The sequence below is a fragment of the Pyrgilauda ruficollis genome, unplaced genomic scaffold, assembly GCF_017590135.1.
Source record: "Pyrgilauda ruficollis isolate IOZ18807 unplaced genomic scaffold, ASM1759013v1 scaffold56, whole genome shotgun sequence".
NCBI classification, from domain to species: domain Eukaryota; kingdom Metazoa; phylum Chordata; class Aves; order Passeriformes; family Passeridae; genus Pyrgilauda; species Pyrgilauda ruficollis.
The window spans coordinates 4663983-4688370 of NW_024527266.1; the positions used below are offsets into that span (position 1 = coordinate 4663983).

Sequence of the window (24388 nt, forward strand, 5' to 3'; positions counted from 1 at the left end):
CACACTTGCTTTTTTTCCCCTTCAGACACATGTATTTGTTATAACACCTTGGGAAGGAAAAGGGTGCTGCCTTTGCAAAGTTAGATAACTGGCCCAGTTCTTTGCTGCCGGATTGGCTGGGAGAAGCCCTGTAAAACCACGCTGGCCAGGCGCCCAGCCCAGCCCTGCAAGGCTGCAAGCTATTTCCACAATTGGCCACTTCAGAGTGGGAGAGGGGGAGGTGAAGACAGCCGGGCAGGCTGCATCTCTGCCAGGCTGCTTCCCATTCTCCTTGTTTTTTCTCAGCCAGAGCAGTTCGGCAAACCCGCTCCGGGTGTCTCCGAGCCCATCTCGCAACGCCCAGGACAGTGGGGTGTCACGTTGGTGGCCAGGCACCTGGCCCTCCCTTAGCTCTGCTGGCACAGTCCCAGGACAGGACATGTCAAGCTGCAACAACCCTGGGGGCCCCACTGCCCTGGACTTTCCGGAAGTCCTGAAGTCCCTACTGGAGTATTCCTTGCCCTGGACCAACAAGATGACAGGTAGGATTGAGGAAATATGTACTGGGGGTTCTGTTTTGATTTCTTCATCCCCTCCTTCAGTTGCAAGGTGAGAAAGGGGCAGATCTTGTTTGCAGCAAGCCCTTCCAGGGTGCATTTCCCCAAAGTGTCCAAGTCAGACAGGGAGTCCTGGCACTGTGCATGTTGTGCAGCTAGGAGGAAAACGGCAGCAGTGGATTGATTATAAAATCATGCTGAGCTCCTGATCCTTTTAATCTCTGTGCTCAGCTACTTCTTTGAAACCCTCAAAGATTCATGCACAGAAAAGGCTTGGGCACAAATGTTCAAGCTCACATAGAAGTGACTTCCAGGATTAGCACTGATTGTTGTCCTATGGTTAATAACCACTAAGTCTCCAGACACTGCCTTTTCCCAGACTCAGACTGTTCAGAGAGCGCAGCCTGCATGGGGCAGGCTGACTGTGCAAACTTTGTTTAATTGTTTATCAGTGAAAAGCTGGGACAGAGAACACAGCAAATGCTGCATTTTCTTTGCAAGAGCACTTCTGTACTCCTAGGCTTTCTCGCTCTCTGTGCAGCATCCTAGAAAACAAATGGAAAGGACCCAGGAGGTTATTTAGTCTGGGTTTTTGCTGTGCTGAACACTTTGCTCATGCTGCACTGATGGCTTTGCTAATGCTGGGTCTGCTCCAAGCACCCATCACACAGCTTGAGTACTCTCTGGTTTTGGATAGGATGCTACACAGCCTTGACAAGCTGCTTTTTGGTTGTTGTGTTTTAACATTTGCTGCTCAGTGCTGGGAAGTGTGTGGGAACACCTCAGCTCAACAAGCCTGTCTGGCATGAGTGAGTTGAGCTCACAGAAACAAACAAGCACAGACCTTGCTCTTCTCTAGGAAGTTGCTACCAGGACATCCAGGCAGCTCTGCAGTGTTGAGGGGCAGCAGAACCCAGGAGCAGAAAAGCCAAACACACAGTGTGGAGAGGGACCCTGCTCTTGCTCCAGGGTCAGTGGGAGAAAAGGCTGCTCCTGTGCCAGTAAAGCATTCATGCAGGGAAAGGCACCTGCCTACACCTGCTGTAATACAGTGAGCTCTATGGCACATGCACAGCTCCCTGTGGAAAAGGGAAATAGGGCAAGGGGAACTGCCCCACCCCTAAGGGGCTCATCTTGTCACATTGCTGCTGCCTCCTGTGAGCTCTCTCTCTTCTTTGCTGAGACTGCCCACTAACAGGTGTGTTTACATACCGCACTGTATGAAGTCCCACTGTTTGTGTGGACCAGGGCATGTTTTCCCAGCTGACAGTACCCAGGTAGAAAGTGGAACTGTCTGGGAGGAGGCAATAACAGCCAAGGGCAGCTCATATGGTGCAGAGCCTTGCTGTGGCTAAGCTGAGTTTGGCTGCTTTTCTGGGATCTCTGCTCACCACAGCCAAGTGGATTCAATTAATCCAAGGGAGGAGTGCTGGCAAGACCTATCTGTTTAGAGTAGGGGGTAGAGGAGAGATCAATGATTTGAAGAGAGAATAATTTAGTCTTAACTCAATGTGACTTATTTGGCAGCTGAGAGTGCTGTTTTGTGGCAGCTTTCTTCCCCAGCTCCAGGACCACCCTGCCTTTCTGCATCACTTCCCGTAGTCCTCAGAACTGTCTTTATTATTCCGCCTTCCTCTCCAGACCAGCATTCCCATCATGGCCCTCTTCCCACAGAGCTCAGTTCTCTCCTTCTGGGTCTCCATACTTGGACAGTACTCATCTGGATTTGCTAGTTCTTAGGCCTCTTTCTGAAATTCTCTATTCTGCTATTCAAACCTCCCGGTGGGGCTTGCTGACACCCTGTGCCCAGCAGTGAGCTGCTTATCACTTGCCTCCCTCCCTGCTGCACCCCAGAACTGGGTTGTTCTGTATCATCTGGCCCTGACAAGACTCCCAGCAGTAACAGCCAAGGCCGCTGCGTTCCTCTCCTCACGTCTCATTGTCCTCCACTCTTCCTTCTCCGCTGCAGAGTGAAAGCAAATGTAAAAATCCCAGGCAGATCCCAGCTTAACCAAGAAGTAAAGCTTGTGGTACAGTGCCTGCTTTCTGTTGGCAATTGCTTTGAGTACCTAATCCCCAGAGGCAGTGAGGAAAAGCTCTCAGGGCAGCCTCCCTCCTAGATGGCAGGGCAGTGTTAATGCTGGAGCAGGGTGATGTGAGAAGCAACCCACAGGAATGTTCCTCAGGAACTCCCTCCCTCCTGGCCTTTGGGAAGAGCAGCTAACGCTGTGTAGTCTAGACTCTCTCCAAGGAAAGTCACAACTCACGGTGGTGCAGAACAAAACTTAGTACAGTGGAGTATGGGTGGAAATGTGCTGGAGGAAGAACATGGTCAACCTAAAGGGAAAAGCCCTGGAGTAAAAGCTGCTGAGTGGTTTTAACAAGCTCCCCTCATACAGACAGTACCCAGCAAAGCAGCTGCCATTGAGCTCTGCAGGGGGGGTGTGCGCAGACCCTGTTCCTTGAAGGAGTGTTGCACAGTACTGAGGCACAGCATCATCCTTGGGGGCCACCAGCACTGACAACAATGGAACAAAGTGACCATGAGAGCCACAACTGAATGGGAAGCCTGCAGCCTGCCCCACTTTGGCTGCGTCTACTTGCCTAGAAGCTGCTCCTTTGTGACCTCACTTGGTTGTGTTCTTTATCTACCACCTATCAGTAGCTGTTTCCTAGACAAAAGCACCACCGCGGGCTTGCTGCCCCTTGCCGAGCTGTGTGTGCTGCCTCTGTCGTGTGTGGTCTGACATCTGTGTCTCATTACCCTCTGTGAAGTGGCATCTCCCTTTCACACATGTGCCTTTTCTTCCTGCCAGCTGAGCTTGGCAAGGCGGAGGGAGGCCATGGAGGGGCACGTAGCAGCCCTGGAGCACACTGGGCAGCGGAGCATGACCTGCTCTGCCTGCTTCTTGCAACTGGATTTATCAGCCTTGATAAATGATGCATTAACCTGCGCCGTTGCAGCCTATACTAACCGGGTGTCCTTTTCCAAGCTTCCCGTTGGGCAGCATGTGTGCAGGAGTTGCATCGGGAGTCATTCCCTGTGAAGGAGGGAGCAGATTGGGCCTCCCAGCCCACGCAAGAGAAGTAGCTGCTGGGTAGGGCAGCTCCACATCTGCCCAGGTTGGGTGGAGATGTCCCCTGGTCCTCACTGCAGTAAGACAATGGAGAAAAACACCTTCCCTGTGTGACTTCAAATCCATTCCTTTTCCTGGGGCATGTGGAGAAGGGTTTAGATCTGATTTTAAGGGTTTTTTGTTGTTGTTGTTGTTTTGGGGGGTTTGGTTTGGTTTTTTTTTTTTTTGGGGGGTTTGGGTTGTTTTTTTTTTTTTTTTTTTTTTTTTTTGTCACAAAGACCGTCAGGGTTTATTAGTAAGGGATCGGGTAACATCATGCCTTGCCAGTTAAATGAAATGTCTGAGGTTTGTGGCAGGGAAGTTCAACCAAGCAGATGCCCAAGTGCCTACCTGAGAGGAAGATGTCTTTTTTTTTCTGCTGGCACGTATGGGAATGCCTCTGCTCTCGGGCTCAGTTGGATGCAGACGGGCCGATCCCAGCGGAGCACATCCCTCCCTTTCCCGGCTCGCATCCCTGTACGGAAGGTTCGCTGCAGCCCCTCCTGCCGAGGGGAGAGCAGCCACTGCTGACAGGAGAAGCCTGTGGCTGCAGCATGACACTTCTGCGAATTTATTCATTTGTGGGAGAGGCTCCTCAGTATCCACCTGTGCTCTCGGGACCGAACTTGGCAATATTTGCTCCCTTCGTGTGTTCAGCAGCTTAAATCCCAGCACGGCATCCTTGCTGCTAGAGCAAGGGAGCCGCTTGGAGAAACACAAGAATTTCTTGTGATCATGACAATTTGGAAAGGCGGCCTCTCCTCCCTTCCCCCATGCCGGCACTGCAGTGAAGTCCCTCTCGCTGCCCGTGTTATGTAGGGCACGCCGCTGCGGGCATCGTGTGGGACGGAGGGAGATTAATCCAGGCACGCGCGAAAGGTGATTTCGGGATCCTAAATGAGGATATGCAAGGGCGGGCGGGAGCGCTGGCGCCGGGACAGGGCGGGGAGGGGGCCCGCAGGCGTCGCGCTGCCGGGACGGCCCTCACGGGCGCCCGGCGGGTCGCGGCCCCTCACGCAGCGCCGGGCGGCGGCAACCGCCGAGGGGCAGGAGGCGCGCGGCCTCCACCGCCCACGCGCGCGGCCGCCCCCCGCCTCCTCCGCCCTCCTGACGGTGACGCAGCGCCCGCGGGAGGAGCGGGAGGGGGCGGGGCTCCGAATGCTAATGAGCTCCGTTGGGGCCCCGCCCCTGCACGTGCCCTGACGGGCGGGGGGCGCGTGCCCGCGCAGGCGGCGGGGAGGGCAGGGCGGGGAAGGCGGGGCCTGTCCGCGCGGGGCCACCCCCCTCGGGGGGGCACGGGCCAATCCCGGGGCGCGGAGAGGCCGGGCCGGGGCGGGGCCCCGGAGCTCATGAATACTGAAGCACGCGCCGGGCGTCAGCCGGCTGCGCCTGCGCCGTTCGCTCCGCGTTTCGCCGCTGCTGCTGCCGCCGCCGGGTCCCGGGGAGCCGCCGCAGCCCCGCGCCGCCGGTGACCGCTGACAGCCCGCCCGCCCGCGGGGAGTATGCCCGGCCGCGCCGCGCACCAGGAGGCGGCGGCGGCGGCGGGAGGACCAGAGCCCACTGCAGCCGGGGGGAGCGCGGGGGCCGCCGCGCAGCAGGAGCGGCGGGGCCTGGCGGGCGCGTTCCCGCTGGTGCTGAAGAAGCTGATGGAGAACCCGCCGCGGGAGGCGCGCCTGGGTGAGCGCGGGGGCGCGCGCGGGGGCAGCGGGAGCGCGCGGCGCCCCCCGGTTATCCACCCCCACCGCCCCCTTCCCGCCCCGTGGCTCGGACCCGGCCCCCTCCCTCCGCCCCGTCCCTCCCTCCCTCCGCCCCCCTGGCCGGCCGAGCCAAGAGCCGGCTGCACGGGATCGCTCCCCGCCTCCCAGGGATCGCCCTCTCCGGGGCGTGTAGGTGCCTGCGCTGGGCAGAACCCAGCGCTGCGGGAGCGAGCGGTTGGCAGGAGCCGAGACGTGACACGCTGGTTTTAGTCCCCCGGCTCTCTGCAGCCTCCCCCGCCTGTAGACGCGTAGCTGGGAGCAGCAGTGAGAAGGTTTCCAGTCTTGCTTGACCTTAATTGCTGGGAAGTTGCCCGATGGCACACGAGTAAACAGCGGATCCCCGCAGATTAGGTTCGGTGATAATCCATAAGGGTATGAGTGACTGCCTGCACATGCAGCCCTGCATGGGCTGGAGCTGCCTCTCTGCCGCTGCTGATGTGGCCAGCAGCTGTGTAAATATCAGTGCTTATAGTCTTCGGTGCTGATGAAGCACTTTCTTTTTTTCTTGGCTTTTTTTTTCCTTTTTTTTTTTTTTTTTTTCCCTCCTTCTCATCTGGCAGTATTTTTGCCTTTCTAAGTATCAGTTTCATTTCGAGGAAGGCTCAGCATTATCTGCACTGCTGTAATGCCCAGTGTACTGGTGTATAATAAAAGAAGTCCTTACACCTACGAATTTTGAGGTTCAAAATATTTTTTTTGAAACAGTAGACAACATCCAGGGTAAACCACAGCATAAGCAAGGTTGGCAAGATTGTTGCCAGTGAGGATCCTACCTACCTTGCATGTCTAATATTGCACAATACCCTTCAAATCCATTTTGTGACTCTGGAGACTATATTTTTCTCCTTTCTGCTAAAAAAAAGAAAAATAAGTCAGCTTGTGATAAAGGTTTTAGTTATGTTGCTATGGTGCAGGATGCTGCAGCACACAGAATCTTGAATCTACAAAATAATAGGATTTCTTAAGATATTTCTGCACCTAGTCCTTTTTAAAGACATTAGTGCCAGCAGGGGCAATTTCAGTTCATGTATGATTGCTGATAGGGATTCAGTGACTTTGTCTTGGGGCTGATTTTTGTGTTCAGAATCATGTGATGTGGCCTATGGAGATGTAAAATTCTGAAATTAATGTGATTGGGAGGTAGTGCATTTTTCTAAAATTAGAAACATTTGATACTAGATTGATTACTAGATGACCCCGTTCCAGCTCGTGAAGGTGTTCAGCTGGAGCCTCTGAAGCTTGCTAGAGAGTCCATTTCATCTTGATTATCCCTCTCCATTCATGGTGTGACAAAGTTCAGGTTGTTCTTGTTCTTAAAATTTCTCCATAGTTTTCTTTAGTTCACCTTGTTCTGTTTCACTTCACCCTTTGTGGAACTTGTTGCTCTCTGTTTATTTTGGTCTCTGATACCTTTTTTGTTTGCATATTTAAGACAAAAGAAAGAATGCCTTCATTGTCAGCAGGTAATTACTCCTGATTTACAAAAGACTTGTCAGTAGGCTTGAGACTCAACTGACTTTAGAGGGTCCTTGATTATTTTCTGTTCTTTTAACAGTGATACACTCAAAATGTAAAAAAATTATGCATTCACTTAATCCAGTGGTGCATTTTCAGCAAACCTTTTCAGAAAAGACCCTGCACTTTTGTCTGGAATGCCTATTGACAAAACCACAATTTTCTCTCTTATTCTGTAAGGAATTATATCAGCTAGCTGCAGTGTCTGTCCATTTGTAGTCTCTGCAAGCTACCTGTGGGTTTTCCAACTGCTGTGAATAATTTGACTACCCAGTCAAAGCAAGCAGCTTTCTAATCCTCCTGAGCAACACAGGAGGGAGGTCATCCAGTTCCAGCAGAATGCCATCCTCTTGAATGCCCTGCCATGGACCAGGCACAGCCTTGCTGGGAGTTGCTGTTGTGTACGTTGTAAGGATTAAATAAATAAAAATAATGATATTTTTATAAAAAAAGGAAAAGTCCTGTGGGTTAAGGGAAGGCAATTATTGTTCTGGAGCAGGAGTGTAGGTCTCTTCCATTAGTAAGGAGCTGCTGCATACACTCCAAAGAATGCCTTAATCACCAGTTGCATGCTGCTGTGGCAGGAGAAATGCCTCAGCAAACATCACAGTAATGGGCATTAGGGACAGGGAGCTCTGCAGCCTGCTTGTTCCATCCTCACAAGTGGGACTAAAGATTTATGGAGCAATCCACCTATATATATATATATATATATATATATATATTATATATAGTGATTTCAGTATAATTTGACAATATTTTTTTGGTGAACAAGAAGAAGTTTGTCAAATAAGTATTTGTTCTGTTTGTGGTTGGGCTAGTTCTTGACAGCGTGCTGCCCAAAATCTTTTGGTTGGTTTTTGGTTTAGTTGGTTTTTTGGTTTTGAGGAAAAACCAGGACAGGGAATAGAGCTCTTTTCATGCTGCTGCTTTTGGTTGAAACAGAAGTATTTCCAACAGTTCAGTAACTGGAATGGTCCACTTAAGGCACTGTGCACAAATGGTGTCCTCACTGTTAACAGCAAATGTACAGCCCAGTTAATAGGTCACAGTAGCAGAATGAGGGGGCTAAATCAGACATGAGCCATCATCTGCAGAAGTACAGTCCAGATTTATCAGGGTGACCTTGAATCGCTGCAAATGGAGCCTCTTAGGATACTGCAGCTCTACTGTCAGGTAATACCTGTTTACACTATAAATATCTTAAGAGAATTAATCTTTCAGGTCTCTGTGCTGAGGTAGGCAGAAACTTCCCCCTCAAGATGCAAGAAGTTAATTAGTGTTTCATTAGATGTTGTGCACCCAAGCAGGATGTTGTGTGGCAGAAATAAAGATTAAATGAATAGAAAGAAAGCCCGTGGGGAAACATCAATGCAAAAATGATCATACAAAGGTTTTACCATGTTATGTATCATCTTTGAAACAGATGAGCTCCTAATATGTGTTAATTTCTGCTATTTTATTTCAGATACTGTTAGAAGTGAGGGAGGAGAGAGAGAGACAGCATAGCTAAACAAAGACAGTACTGGGGGCCCAGTGCTTGCTGAGTTGTCAGCTTGTAGCAAAAGGACAAAAATTTCAGATGCTTTTCTCACGTGGTGGAAGGATCTAATCTGGTGTGAGCCAGGGACAATCACAAGAGGAAATTGGAGGAACCACAGTGTTTCCAGGTTACTGCAGGACAGCAGGATGATCATGCACATTCAGAAGGCATTAAAAGATCTGACAAGAGCCACATATGCCAGTAGTGTAGTCTTTTTAGCATCTGGCTTCTGAAAAATATTTTTAAGCCTTACATTCAGTCTAACAATCAGTTGGGTTTTTTTTTGTCCTGTCTTGGAGGGTGTTGTATTAGCTGTTGCAAAACAGCGAATAAAAAAGCAAAAAAAAGCACTGTTGGTTTATATTAAAACTGGCATAACTTATAATGGTGTACTGTCTTCAAGAGTTAATAATTTTTTTTTTCTTTTTAGTTGACATTTTGACTTGACATTTCACAATTTTTTAATCATGCTAATTAAAAATAGTTGTCTACAAATAATTCATTACTGTTGCTTGGGTTTGTTTTGGTACTCTCTTTACTAGGATATCATCCACAACATCCAGTGCAAATCTGGGTTTGGTTGTGCTGGGCACTATGAAATGTTGGGGAGTACACAATCTCTACTCACAGGTGAAATGTTGGTTCCAATTTGGCAGGGTGTGCTCCAGTAGTAAGGGAAATCCTCCTTATATACGGAGTAGATGCTGTTTCTTTACTGGCTTCAAGTAGGAGCTGTTTAGAAACATTCTGGTTATTTACATCATTACTGTTAACCTGCATGTTTGCTTTACCCAAGCAAAGGGTAGGAAAGTTGCAAACTCCCCATGAAAAGGAGTTTATAGCAGGAATAGGAGCTGGAAGATGGCGGTTCAGAGGGAGCAGTGTGAAGTGGCAAGGAGAAGGCCAAAAGCTGCAAGGTGATATTACCAAAGCTTAGGTCCAGGAGCCACTGGTCTGAATTTAATGTGTCCTTTAGGTGCTTGCTCTTGATCCCAAGCTGGTGGCTGTTGAATACTTTCTCAGCTGCTTGGTTTAAAATCAGTATCTTTTTTTTGTATAAAATATTCAGAATACGGTAGATAATTTACTTTGTATGGCAGCACTGTTCTTTAAGCCATAAAAAGCTCTTTCAGTCTCAGATCCACACCAGCTAAGGCAACAGCGGAAGGAATGCCACTTTTATCAGAATAGGTTTTATATAAATAGGCTTTTCTGATTTAGAGCCGAGTTTCACCCCCACTTCCACCCCCGATAAAGAAAAATGCTCCTTTAGCATATTGTATCCAGCCTGGAAAACCCTAATGCCAAAGATTGGTGCATTTTGTTGGGCTAATCTCTCTTAATACTGGAGATCCAAACTGGTCCAGTGTATGTCCTTGGAGTTCCTGTTCTATTGAACTGAGTATTTGTTGGCTTCCATGGTAATGCCCAGTTTGCAGTGATTAGGGTACAACTGGTGACTGTCCCTTCCTTTTGACAGCAGTGCTGGCTCAGTGCTGGCAGTACTAGCACTGCTTCTGGAATGCCTCCTTCACTGCTGATAGAACTGCATGGAGAACTGGATCAGAAAAATTACTTGGATTTTTAATTTTTTTTTTCTGCCAGCTTATTTTTATCTCTTAAATTATGTAATTATTCCATAACTTGAGTTTTTTGCTTGGATTCTGTCCCAGACAATTGTTAAGATTCAGTAGCTATGGGGAACATAGAAACAGCCATTTTTCTGTAATATGTGCACTGTAGCACAGTAAATGGAGAAAAACTCATCAGTCTCTTGTGACTTGGGGGTGTGATGTGGGAGTGTGCCTTATTAGACATCTCCCCAAAGAGTGAAAATTGTATGTAGGTACTCTGAGCTATCTATAGTGAGCAGCACTTGGAGCTAAAATGCTTTCTGTGGACATGCTGAGTCATTTCAGAGAGAAATGCTTCTAAAATGCTGAACAATAGGCATCCAGGTCTCTGGTGTCCTATGGACCTTTTGACTGATTCTCAAATGTAATCTAAAAACGCATATTCCTCTCCCGTTTGTATTTAAATTATTGTTCTGCACCTTCCTTCTTTTTGCATAGAATAAGCTACTCTGCTTCCTCAGAAATTTCTTAATGGTTCCCCATGTAATCCTGCTTAGGGACACTCACTTTTGTTGTCTTCTGAGATGGGTATGTGAAAACCAGGCTGTTTTGCAGTGACTGGTTAATCAGCTCCATGCAGCACTTCATCTCCCCTTGGTAAGCTATCACAGCAAACATGCTGCTCTGCAAGGCTGCTCAGCTGCCTGTGGCCCAGCCATCACTGGGGGTTAGAGCATTCCATATGTAAATGTTGATTTTCAACATCTGGTTTTCCAGATCACGTCATGAGGCAGAACCATGAGCTTTCTGAATTTCCTTTCATGGGGATTTTGTTGGACTCTTAAACCTTGAGTCTCTCCTGTGTTTCGCCTTGTACAGTGACCTACTTGTATCTTTCAGATAAAGAGAAGGAGAAAATAAAGCTTGAAGAAGATGAGGCAGCAGCTGCCAGCACTATGGCAGTCTCAGCTTCCCTCATGCCACCCATTTGGGACAAAACTATTCCTTATGATGGCGAGTCTTTCCACCTGGAGTACATGGATCTGGATGAGTTCCTGCTGGAAAATGGAATTCCTTCCAGCCCTACTCACCTGGATTTGAACCAGAATCCACTCTTGCCTGTGGCTGAGCTGGAAGGGAAGGAATCTGCTGGTGCTTCCACTGGTTCTCCTGCATCATCCTCTTCCACTGCAGTTTACCAGCAATCTGAAGCAGCCTCCAGCACAGGTAGATGGAATAATATGGGGCTCTGAGGGACTTCCGTTGTTCTCATATTAAAAGGTGTCTCTTTAGATCAAAGAGGAGATATGCTAACGTGTCAGTGTTTGCTGTGGCAGGTTAAACACTTAAACATGCTCAATATAGAGCCTTAGTTCATGTGTCAATTCACCAAGATGCTGCCTCTGCTTTTCTTTACCTCTTCCTGTCCTATAAAGAAGGAGTGTCTATCAGTGTGCAGTCTGTTTGTCTATCAGTGTTCCATCTGCTTTGCTTTTGAAATTATAAGAGCTGAAATAGCAACATAAAGTATTTGCTTTCTTGGTACTGCTAATATAGTAAGAAGCTGGACAAGCTGAGAAAGTACTTTCTCAGGTTATTTTACAACAGATTTGATAACTTGTCACAAGTAATTTCTTCTACCTTGGTCTAGTTGGGTGAACTTATGTGAACTTAATGTATCTCAAATAACAATGTTAAACAGAAAAACAATGAAACGATCTTTTTTGTGGTAGCCTGGGAAATGTGAAAACAGATACTTGGAAAAGGTGTTTTAATGATGCAGTTTGATGTTCTGTGGTGCTTTGAAGTGGGAATGGAGGAACAGACAAACAAAACTGTGCTTAAATGGTAGTAGGAAACTTCATTTGTAGTACAGAGATCTTCTCTATTAAAGAATTCAGCCGCTCAGTTTGCCCTAGGTTTGGAGTTTAAACATGATAGCCATCACAGTACTATTTTGTGAGCAAGCTTTACAGAAAGTATTTTGTTCTGGACCTCTTTTGTGAATCTGTGGGAAAGATAGCATGGAGCCCCTTCCATAAGTTACAGGGTGTGGCTTTTTTCTAGGTGGTATATGCAAAACTTACTTATTGATCACTACTACACGTTGCAGTGACATGCAGTTTTGCAACTCATGTGTATGAAGTTTTGCAAACAATAGATTAATATGATAAAGCTCATATCAACACTACCAGTGTCAGACTTCACTGCTGGGGCATTTATTTCTATGTGACAAAGAAGAAGAATGCTGTTGCATTTGTAGCAAATCCTCCTTTATTTAGTCAGTTGTTTGGAAGTCTACTTGTCTGACCTTCGAAGGTCCCAGGGACTGGGGTCTTTGGGCAGGCTTGTTTCTGTGAGGATTTGTGTGGTGGAAAACCAGGCTGATACAAGCTTCTCCCTTCTTACTGCTGCTGAAGGTGCTTTTTATGTGTGCAAAGCATGTGATTTTTGCCAAGGAGGTATTAACTCCTGTCCTGCATCTGTCTACTCATGTCTTTATTCTGGCATATGCTCCTAGAGTTATATTACAGACTGGACTGAACTCTTGCTCTGTACCAACAGCAGTACAGCACCCACCACGCCTCAGGGAAGCACCAACTAATTCTGTTAGATATTTCTCACCACAGGACAATAAAGTTGGCTTCTTTGTGATTCCCTTCATCCTGCTGAGTGTATTGTAATTTCTCCTGTTGTTGCCAGAGTCCCCACCACAAAATGAGAGAAATACTCCCAGCCCCATTGATCCTGACTGCGTAGAAGTTGAGGTGAATTTTAACCCCGATCCTGCTGATTTAGTGCTGTCCAGTGTGCCTGGTGGTGAGCTCTTCAATCCTCGCAAACACAAGTTTACTGAAGAGGACCTGAAACCACAACCTATGATTAAAAAAGCCAAGAAGGTTTTTGTCCCAGATGAGCAAAAGGTAACAGATTTATTGCTGCAAACTCTTCTAGGCCTTGATAAAAGTTTCTGACTCTTTGTTCAGACACTTTGACATACGGAGCTAATGCAGTTTACCTACATGGTTGGGCAGAAGCACTGCCAAGAATAGAATTGGCAAGCCAACTGCTGTGCTTGCTGGTTTGCAGGTTTTGGTATCATGAGCTAATTACTGTCAAGGAGCAACTGATCATGCTATACACAGAAATTAGAAGAACTATCAAGTCAAATCCTCATCACCTGCACTTTCGAAGGCCATTGTCTATATTTGCCCAGTATTGTGTCTAATCTGGATTTAAGCAACCCAGACAACAGAACAGGTGGTTTTATGTAAAAGTTCACTCCTGAATTGAAACTAAGTAAAGGAAGCATTTCAGTTGGACAGCTTCTTAATACCCAAGTCTCTAAATCTCTGTAGTTCTAGCAATGCACTTGGTTAATCCTAAAAGAAGACTTGTGTAAAGATGAAATCTTACAGTACTGCGTGGTCTCCATTTTGATTTCAGAGCCCTGCAAACCTGTGGAGGAGATTCCTCAATATAGCAGTCAGTGTGAATATCATTATACAGTAAAGAGGTGTCTCCAAAACACTTGTCAGTTTGGCATCTTTTTTTTTAATACAGGATGAAAAATACTGGACAAGGCGAAAGAAGAACAATGTGGCAGCAAAGCGTTCCCGTGATGCTCGGCGATTAAAGGAGAATCAGATCACAATTCGGGCGGCCTTTCTTGAGAAAGAAAATACAGCCCTGAGGACGGAGGTGGCAGAGCTGCGCAAGGAAGTGGGACGATGCAAGAACATTGTTTCTAAATACGAGACCAGATACGGACCCTTGTAAGCACACCCTTTTCCTTGTTAGGGCTCTTTGTTTTAGCCTCTTAGACTTCTCTGCCTTCTGTAGAGACTCCCAGAAATAAAGTTTATGGAGGCTTTGCCATTTTGCATCTACACTAGAAAGAAACCAACAAAACACAAACAAGCCCTGTTTCTGTTGGCACAACTCGTTCAGGCCCTTTCCTGATCATTCTGTTGTCCAAAATCTTAGTGTCCATATTTAGAACCCTGTTTTCAACACTGATAGAACATTTTCTGATGTCATACAATTGAACAGATTCACCTGTCTGGAGAAATAAACATGGATCCCTCCAGACTGGAGAGAGCTTTTGCTATCTGTTCTAACCTTCATTTTTAAGTGGAGAAAGAGCCTAGCAGACTCTCCTCTCTCTCTCTTCCTTTTTTTTTTGTTTTGTTTTGTTTAATTTTCAAACTCTTGCTCTTTTCTCCTCTCCATTCCACCTCCCCCTCCCACTAAAAGTGTAAAACATAATTTTAGGATATAAATAGATGTTGCTGGGCAGCATCATGATTTGTTTCCTCTCCCATTCAAAGGCACTATAAAGTATCCATTGTATAGAACTCTGTTCCTGTTGAAGAGGAATAGGAGAACCTTTAGGACAGGAAGACAGGAAAACATTCAATTTCTTGTAAAAACAGAAGTACTGCAAGGTTAATCTATGAATGTTATGCAGAATGGAGTCAGTGCAGTTTAGATTACAATGCTGTCTAAATGTCTTGATAGGTTCTAATCCTGGATGACTTGCAGAAACCAAGGAGAGAGAGCAGTAGTGAATCACTCGCTTTACATTTGTGGACAAAATAATTTGATGTGGGTTCTAGACTGTATTTCTACCACCACCCCTCCTTTTTTTCCTTAGAGGGTCTTCCCTCTTGAACTGCTGATAAAGCAGCATGTTGCACTTAACTGAGAAGTAAGGGAGATTTAGAAAAAGAGGTCTGGCTCATTAGGCTGAACCTTGAGTCCCAGCTGTTAAAAAATGGCCAGCACCTTATGCTTTGAAAGAAGGGGCTTTTTTAAAGAAGTAAACAAGCCACTGTTATTTTACTGCACCTTACCTGTTGTGCAAGAGGTTGAGAAAGAGTTTTGGTCCTTTGCCTCGTGAACACACTATGGGATAAGCTGCACCCACTATAAACGCGAACAGTTTACCTCACTATCTCCTGAGTAACAGTATATCTGGTCTCTCCACGCTTGCTGGTTCTATCTCCAGCATGTTTCCTGATAGAGAATTAGCACACAAGACTTACCCTCTTGGAAGTAATCTGTTCTCAGCACCAAACACTGCTTCAACAATTTATGGTGTTAAAAGAAAAAATATGCTGTGTGTGATGTTGAGACCTTCTACACGACCTACAACTGCAAGAACTAGAAGCTTTACCAGAAGTATATGTCTAGAAGTCCTCTTAACAAGAGAAGCTGTCTTAAGATAGTGGCTGTGTCAGAACTCTTAGGCTATACTTCCTGGGATAATATTTATATTGAGGAGTAAATGTGGGATGGTGATGTTGCGGGTAGTTGCAGTTCCTCTATTGAAATCTGAAAATACATTAGAAAAGCATTAGGGGTTTTTTTTCTATGCTAAAGACTAGCTTGTCTTTTAAACATAATGTGGAAATTATGAGTTTAGAGGAATTTTATGTTGAATTCTTAAGGAAGTGGAGAAGCAGGCTAATCCACAACACCTAATGTATGCTTTGAACTATTCTCCCCACCCCCGACCCCCCGCTGTTGTGCTCTTAATTTGACTAGAGTGGCTCTTGATGCGGTGTTGGTCTAATTTCTTTCAAACATACTAAAAATTGTCACTCTTTCAGCAGGGGTTTTTTCTTTCACAGGGTGGTTTGTGGTGGTGATGGTGGGAAGTATGTTATAAATAAATTGTCACACTTAACACTTTGCTTTGTTTAAAGTGACTTATCTGATTCCGAGTGATGCAACTTTAAAGACTTTTAAAAACAAAGAAAGTAAAAAGCACACATGAATCGCCAGTCTTCAGAGTGAGCAGTGAAATCTATGAGGTGTCCCAACACAAACAACTGATGATGACCCTGCCTGCCTCCTTGCCTGCAAGTACCCCATCTGACTACCCAGGGCTGGGCATGATGAAAAGTGCAAAGTCTCCTTAATTCTGTATATGGCTTTCTTATCTGTCTTTCTCACTGTAACTATGAACTACAATAAGCTTACCTACTGGGGTTTTGTCAAGACACTCAAAGTTCATGTCTCAAAGTCTGTTGACAGCCTGTGTGAATAGTGACTTCATTTTGGCACTCGAGTGGAAGAAGAGAGGGAGTTTTAAATGAAAGTGTCTGTATATATAAAGAACTGCTATATTTTAAGACTCTTTTCCCTGCAGTATAATGAATTTTATTTAATACTGCGGCTCACTCCTGGTACAGTGTAGCGTATTGTGGAGTACTGTGAGTGCAGAGCTAAAGACAACGGGAAGACAGCAGCCCAAAATGTGAGAGACTTCAGTGCAGAAGATTACAGCAGATGTACTGAAATAATCCAGAAAGTACCACAGTGTGCCATACAGAGAGTAATAAACCTCTATCAAATGACCCATGTAATAAACCACGTCGGTGGCTTTCCTGCTCCACAGCTACACTGCTGTAACCTGCCTTTTCCTTTATTTAATTTATGAGGCTCACTTTCTTTTATGGTATCTTGCTGGAAAAGGATCTATTCTTCTGCTAACAACTTAGCAATCATGGAAAAGGTGCTATTCTGAGCTGCTGATCTCCAAATCTTTTGGCAGTCTGAAACTACCGAATGAGTATTAGATCCAGGAAAACAATGGCTATTAGTTGCCATATTACCATTTTCTGTCTCTTGACTGCAGGACGACTGTGGTGCTGAAGGTGAAACACCAATGATATCCCACAGTTACAATGGGCAGCTTAAGAGTGAAGACCCTTGTGCTGGTGTGGGAGGGTAGATGAAAGCTTGGATGGATTGTGGAGATGTTTATTGTGTTTAGAAGATGGAGGAAGTAGGTGGAAGTTCTGTCGTAAGAATTTCATCAGCATAACAAGAATTTGCTCTTATATTAAGGAAGCTTGAGAGCTAAATCTGTGTGGGGAGAACAAGAGTAGTTACTTTCTAGGAAAGGAGTACAGGGCCATGCTTGTAGCCAAAATGGAGCTTGTAATAAGACAGGAGTGTGTTCATGCCAGGAGATTGATGAATAGCATACACCTCAAAAAAAAAAAAACCTTGAAAGCTTTCTGAAGCACAAGTGCCAAAATTATGAGGCATGACTAGTAACCAGCATAGCTCAGTGCTACCATATTGAAAAATTATTTTGACTCCGTGTTTACCCAAGAGATTCTACCCCTAAGTTCAGAGCAGAAATACAAAGAGAAAAATGTGAGAAGCAGCAGCTAATATTGTAAGCTTAATTTAAAAAAAAAACAAAAACAAAAAAAAAAAAACAAAACAAGGATTCATAACCAGTGTTTAACAGCATAACCTTTGTACAGAGCTTATATATTAAATGTAGTTTTTGACCTATCATTTTTAATGGATGATGTACTGAAGTCAAGAAAGTGTTTTTAATTTTTGCTGGTTACCAAAGTATACCTATAAGTGTATTATTGTAATTTGGGATTATAAAGCTCTGAGATAATCTTGGGATATTTTTATCAAATAGACAAATATCTTAGTTCCATGTTGCTGATATGGCAGCATATATCTCTACCTGTATTGCTGATTTGGACTGATATTTTCTGGTATATTATGGTTTTTGCTTTATTTTGGTGATAAAGGCCTAAACCATTAATTAAGAAAAGCAAACCAGCAACAAAACAAACAACCATGACAGCATGTAAATGTAGCAACTTTTTTCAGTTATAATTTCTAAATTTTCAGTTAGCCCTGGCTGTTCTTAAACGTCATGCTTCCTGTTTAAATCACAAAGCCAAAAGCTAAATAACTGGGCAAAGAGTTGCTTCATTTGGATCCTAATGTGCTTAGGAATATCTTTTAAATAACTTACATATTGTGTACAGGATTTGGTTTTACAGTATGTCATGACATTTTAACAGCAAAATATATTCAGTCATTGAGATTAGCATGTGCAATTCTATTGTTTTATTTTTGTTATCTTAAAAGCTTACACAGTGGAAACTAACAGTGAATGTTCATTAGATCTTTTATTTCAGAGAAGACTGTTAGCAAACATTTGTGCTTCCCTGTAGGACAATGCAGATTTGCACAATCTGTGATTCATGTGTCTACAGGTTGCAAAACTGGAAAATCGCACTTTAGGGTGAGTGGAGCTCAACTTTTGTAGCTGGAGAATTTGGTGGTGTTGTTATTAAGAAGCAGTATCTTTAAACATAGATGAGAAGGTAGTAACTATTTAAAGGAGTGCAGATATAGCCAGACAGAAAACACTGTGCAATTCTGAATTTCTTTCTCAGTTTTTGCAGTCTCAGGAAGTTAAATTTATTGCTCCAGAGCTTTCTGCTCCTCTTGGAATTACTTGCTATATCATTTTGTTCCTTTGACTAGGGTGACAATCCTATCTGTAAGTGACAATTTGGGTATGTTTTCTTAGTGATCATAAGAAGACAAATATTCTTTTAGCTCAGTTTGAATATTAAAAGATGCTGAATTGACACTGTTAGGCTTTGAAGTTCTCTAGCCTTGGAACATACTCTGTAGAGGCCATAAGTTTGCCTGATGCCAGCCTACCCCATTCCACAAAGGGACCATTTCCAAGGGGAGAGAATAAAGGGCATGTGCATCTTTCAGCATCACTGCAGGGATTGCCGGGAAGGAGAGCAGCTCGTGACAACTGTACTTTCATTAGGAAGAAGATTGACACCACATGGCCATTTCATAGTACTAACTTAGAAAATCTATAAACTGTGGATGAAATTTGTGGACAGTGAGTGTTGTTTTACTCTATAGAAGACAGCAGCTATGAATAAATAATGTGCAATTTTTAATACAGTATTGCTTTCATACATGATGATCTAATCTGCGTATAGTGGGTTTGTGTCTAAAAATTCCAAGAAGCTTAATCTTTCACCTGTTGCCAAGATCTGTTCCTACTGAAGCTAGTAACAAAGATCTCATTAACTCCCACAGGAAAAAGTCTTTACTCTTACATGGTTATTGTAAAGTTTTAGCAAGTGCTGGAGTCTTGGGTGTCTTTGCTTTACTCTGAAGCATTCTGTGCTGGGATCAGGTGGATACATCTCAGACTGCAGGTGTAGTGTTGGTAAACTGGTCCGGATAGTTTTGATATTCAGATAATCTGAACTCTGCTTTTTTTGGTCCTTCATGGACAGAGTGAAAAAGTAGTGTACTATAAACTTGTGTTGGAGAAGAAATGATTTTGGGTTGTTTGGTTTTTTGCTAAGCGTCTTTTTGCAGTAACATTTTATGTCTTTTCTGACAATTCTCCATTTCCTTGCTGTGCTGTTTGAAAGCCCAAGGTATTTTAACTAGAAATCACTTTCAGCATTATCTGCAGGCCCGCTACTAATTGTACCAAATCAATTTCAAGTTGGGAGGTGCAGCGGAAGCCCAGCAGCTTTGGGAATACTGTAATAAAACCAATGATGCGGAATTTTTTTTTTTGGTAGATAGCAAAAATAATAGACCTGCACAGAGGAGAATATTGCTGCTTCAGTATTGTAAGCCATCTGAGCATAAAAGGACTTTGTTCCTTGTGATCAGGTGCTTTCATTTTTAGTGAGAGAGAAGGTATCTCAGGCCTTTGTAAAATGCAGACAGGCTTTTGTTCACCCTTCTAGTTTTAGCTGCTAAGCACAAGACGAGAAATGCAAATTTATCTTAGGGCATAAATCTCATATTTTTGGCAACATACACCCAAATCCATAAAGAGCAAAATCATTTGTTAGTGCTAGCGTTGTGCCTTTGCAGCACTACAAGACTCAGACTGACTTTCTAGATGTTCACATAATTACTCTGGTCTGTATATCTGCCACTGTAACATGGTGAAGATAGATAAACTCACAGTTGAAGCATGGGAGAAAGGCAGAATAAGCTTAACTAAATATCTGTGGAGATGCTAAGATAATGCTAATTGAGAAATTACAGTGATTTAACTCATCATAATGCAGATTGATATACAGATGTAATTTGTTTGATAGTCCGCTATCCCTCTCGAGTCACTTTTGCAATGCAAACTTCTGGAAGTTCAGACACCTACAGGGAAAAAGGAATCCTTGGAGTAGATACATACATAGATAGATAGACATAGATACTTGGCAAGGAGAGCAAAGAACGAAAGAGGAGAGTAATGCAAGAGTCTGACCTGAGTGAAATTGCTAAAACTGACACCTCACTGTTTACAATTTTAGGCCAATTTGGATCCCCTCAGTTTAGCATCATACTGAAGATAAGTAATTGTTTAGGTCTTGGGAATCTCCTTGTCTTGATCCTACTTCCACAGTCCAGAAAGCAGTGAAAGGAATATACAGATAGGAAGAAGAGTTACTGCAGAAAGGCATGAAAAAATAGCTGTTGCTTCAACTAAGTGTGCTGTTGCGCTGGGACTTGACCTGCTAATGTGACCTGGTCAGTGCTGTCTCATGAGGAAACTACTACCTGAGGCCCCAATCTTTTAAGGCCTCAATTCTGCTGTCATTTCTGCATGGGAAGAGCCCTATATCTATAGAGAACCATGTGGACTTCACAGGATCTGTTATTGAATGTGAAGCTCTGCCCAGGCAGTCAGCTGCAGAATTGTGTCCTTAGAACACTGTCCAGTTGTAGTTATAGGGCTGTTGATATTAAGTGTAATCTGGGTGCCTGTTATATAGCCAAAACCCTTGTTACTTCATTTTCCTAACTAAGGCATGAGCAGAAGCCCTTCGCTGTACAACATCTGTAAAAAACTTTAAAATGTACTTCACATACGTCTAGTAAATTAAGGCATGTGATTTTGGTCTGTGGGTCTCAACAAACCTTGCTCGTGTCCCTGCCTGAATGTTTTCCTAGATCTGCAGCTATGTTTCAGTGAGAAGGGATGGTGGGATTTGTTTTCTCGAGGGGGCACAATAGCAGCTCTCGCCTGTCACGCCGGGGTGAGCGCTCGCTACTGGCCAGGATCAGGGATGGATGCATCCTCCGCACTTTGATGTGAAGTTGTCTGAAATATGGTGATAAACATAATTATTGGAATACTGTATTTTGTATAACTTAGAACATGTAAATACACTTTTAAAACTAATCTGTTCTATGAAGTAATAAATAAGTGCTTCCATTGTAATATCTGAATATTGTTAATGCTTCATGTAGCTTGATTTGGGATTATTTCTTTCCTAGAGAACTACAGAAATCAAAACAAAGATTGATGTTGTGGAATTCTAGTCTAGTTGTGATGCTTTTTATCAACAAAAAATGTTTTAAAAATAATAATGAGCTACTTAAGCAGAGAAACTAAGATTTTGAGGGAACTGATTCTCTTCCAGTCTTTCTTTAACAGTAGTCACTGATTACATTCATAATAGTACTCTTCCCATCCCGTTAGCTGGACAGTTGATTTGTTTGTGAGTAGCATTTGGAAAGTAGCAATATTAAATTATTTGTAAACTTTAGTGACTGAAGAAAACTAAAGCTGGGTGGTTTTTGTTGGGTGTGGTTTTTTTAACTGTTCTCTCTTTTGGCTCAAACAGATCTGTCTCCACCTTTCAGCCAGACTGCAGCAAGTTGCAGTGCAGCAGTGACTGTTACTGAAGCTCATTTGTGACCTAGATAGTCTACATCTTTATTAGTTCCATTATGTACGTAGATTACACAGGAACCCTGTTGTGGTGTGGAGAGAGAGAGAGAGAAAGTGATTAATGACTTAGTACATGTTCACTGGATGCTGCACAGCTGGACCTTTCATCAGCTTTCATGACCTTTTCTATCTTGTGTTAAAAAGAAAAAAAAAATAGAAAACAGTGGAGTAAGAATCATAAGTAGTCTGCTAGGAAATCTGAACGCTTGGGTTTTGAGGAGGAGGTGAGATTAATCCATCAGCCTTCATGAAAAGAGATTAGCCTGTGATGACACTTTCTCCAGCCATAATGTAACTTTGTCTTTAATGCTGTACTGGAGCAGTCTCCTCTCTAGTAACAGCTGTGTCTGCAGTGTTCCATAAATGACAAAGCCACATCTTTTATAGTGGGCAGAGACAACGGCATCTCTCTTTATTTTCTTCTATTTTCTTTCCTCCTCTCTCAGTGTCTCTAGGCTGTAAAATAGCTATGAAACAGCTAAGCAAATGTGCAAGTTATTCTGAAAACTCTGTTCTTGTTAAGCTTTTTCAGACACATACAGTTTTTAACTGAATAATTTGAGGGAACTCCTATCTGCTATATTTGGCCTGAAATTCTGTTGCCTCTTGGATAAAAGTATTTTTTTGTCTTCAGATGTGACACTGATCTGTCCCATTCATTCAGTGGGATGGATGATAAATCTGCACAGTATTTATATAAGATATAAATCTGATCTTAGTTTTACTGTGTGTTAAGTTGTTTAATCTCTTGGATGTCTCCTCCTTGAGGTTGTCTATATAATTCCTGTATATGTAGCTGCTTTTTGAAGCAGTCCATCAAGAGCATTTGAGATCATCCTGACTGAAAAATTCCATAGAAGTGAAAGTGATAATAAAGCTTGTAAAGCAGCTGGGTCAAACTGTATTGCCATAAATGGTTTTAATTTATATATGAATCTTCTGTCCCAAACTGCTTATTTTGTACATAAGCCTAAACACTCCTGGCAGCTGATGGGTGAAAAATAAAGGTGCTTAAACAGCAATCTAATGAGGAAAGGGCATTTCACTATTACAGAGTTGGTATTATTTTATATTTCCATTTATTACACTTTTTTAAATGTATAAACCACAGATTTGAATTCTCAAAGTCTTCAGCTTGGATTTTGTGAGTAGTTTAAATCCTCTCACCTCTCTGCTCGTAACTGGTTTTTAAGAAAAAGAAAAGCTTTTGTTTAAAATGTAAAATTTTGACTGTATTAAATTCTGTTAGTACCCTTCCTTTTTAAGAAATAAAATGTATATTCCACTATGCTGAGATCCAGTAATTTTGTTCTCTAGATAGCATACTGTGTGGTGTACAGCTCCACTGCCATCATCACACCTGCAATTGCAGTGAAGTTGGTAGACACTAAAGCAGCTGATCACCTTTTGGAAGCAGGTTCTTGCTGTGCATTTTCCATGTGTTAAGTGTGCTGGTAACAGGTATAAATTCCCTGCTTTTATTTTCTGGATTAAGTGATTTCAAAAGCATTGCAAGGTTTTGTGTTTGTCCTGCAATGACTCTTGGTTGAACTCTCAGGTAGGGGGAAAAATCTGAGAACAAGTCAGCCACAGACATTCGGGCCATGCTTTGTTATGGTGGGGCTCAGAACATCCACAGAGTAATCAGAATTTTACTTTTTTTTCATGGGAAGAAGTAAGGTTCTGAATAACTAAGTTTTTTTTTTTTTTCCATGAGGACAGCTTTTTCTACCTTTCTATTTTATTTTTTTAACTAAACCTTGGTTGGTTGGTTGATTTGTTAAGGGTTTTGCTTGGTTCGTTGTTTTTTGCATTGGTGGTTGGGGTTTTTTGTTTTTCCAACAGCTGGTAATTGAAGTTCAACCTGGTAAGAAATTTGTGTCTTCTATATATTCACTTCCTCTCACACATGCTTTCAAGGTAGACAAGATCACTGATGCTCCATTATAATCTCTAGATAAACTGCAGTAAGGATCTTTGTTGGATCTTCACTTCTGTAAAAGGTATCTTGGGTGATTAGTGATGGAGGGTGGTGGCAAGGAACAAACAAATTGTCTGTGAGGTGTTTTTCTCTGGCTGTCTTCCGGAGCCATGGCAGGATCAGTGACCCAGGCAATTTGTTTATGAAAGCAGAAACCCTTCCTCTTTAGAGGGAGGGGCTTGACCTATACTACATACCAAAGGCCAAGGACTTGACATGACCAAGCCAAGGATTTGCCTTAGAAACTGAGTGCATCCAAGGCTGTGCTGGACGTTACATGTTACATGTAACACCTTCTGGTGTTACATGGCCTTAACACAATGGAGGATATTTGGCATTTTTTCCCTGTTGGGATATCAGCTGGCAGCAGCACCAATGTTTGTTACACTGCCTTCTTTTCAGGGAGCTTGTATGTTCTCTTGGGTGGGTGGGGAGTGAGTTTATAAATGTACTAACTCTGCACATTATATTACTAGTTCCCTTTGGGAAATGTTGCAGCTATTAGTGATCTGAAATATGACAACTGCTTACTCAGCCTTCTCCCTGTTGTGTTTTGGGAAGATCTGCTGATCTTGGGACTTTAGATACATTGGTACTCATTTTTGCTCCTGCTGGCTACACCAGATCCACAGAAGATCAGAAAGGCTCTGTCTCCAGTTGGGTCTGTAGCACTCCATAGCGGCAATGGAATGCCATGGTTGAGAAATGTGCAAGAGCTGCCTCTGCCAAGCACCTTGTGGCTTTTTGCTTGCTCTTGGCTGTGGTTGCTGGCTGGACATGACCATTGAGAAAATGTGTCC

At 43.7% G+C, this 24388-nt stretch overlaps 1 protein-coding gene across 3 annotated transcripts; it reads left to right on the plus strand.

Moving 5' to 3' along the window:
* The first annotated feature begins 215 nt into the window (after positions 1-215).
* On the plus strand, positions 216-22895 carry TEF (TEF transcription factor, PAR bZIP family member). 3 transcript variants are annotated; one of them, XM_041481385.1, is made up of 5 exons: positions 216-521; positions 10942-11268; positions 12745-12965; positions 13606-13817; positions 15753-22895. In XM_041481385.1, exons 1-5 carry the CDS (start codon positions 419-421, stop codon positions 15772-15774), a joined length of 885 nt encoding a protein of 294 aa, XP_041337319.1. In that variant the 5' UTR covers positions 216-418; the 3' UTR covers positions 15775-22895. The 3 variants fall into 3 exon arrangements, with proteins under 3 accessions (XP_041337319.1, XP_041337317.1, XP_041337318.1); XM_041481383.1 differs by lacking the exon at positions 216-521 and adding an exon at positions 5003-5329; XM_041481384.1 differs by lacking the exons at positions 216-521; positions 15753-22895 and adding an exon at positions 5010-5329 and having other exon boundaries at positions 13606-15733.
* The last annotated feature ends 1493 nt before the right edge of the window (positions 22896-24388 follow it).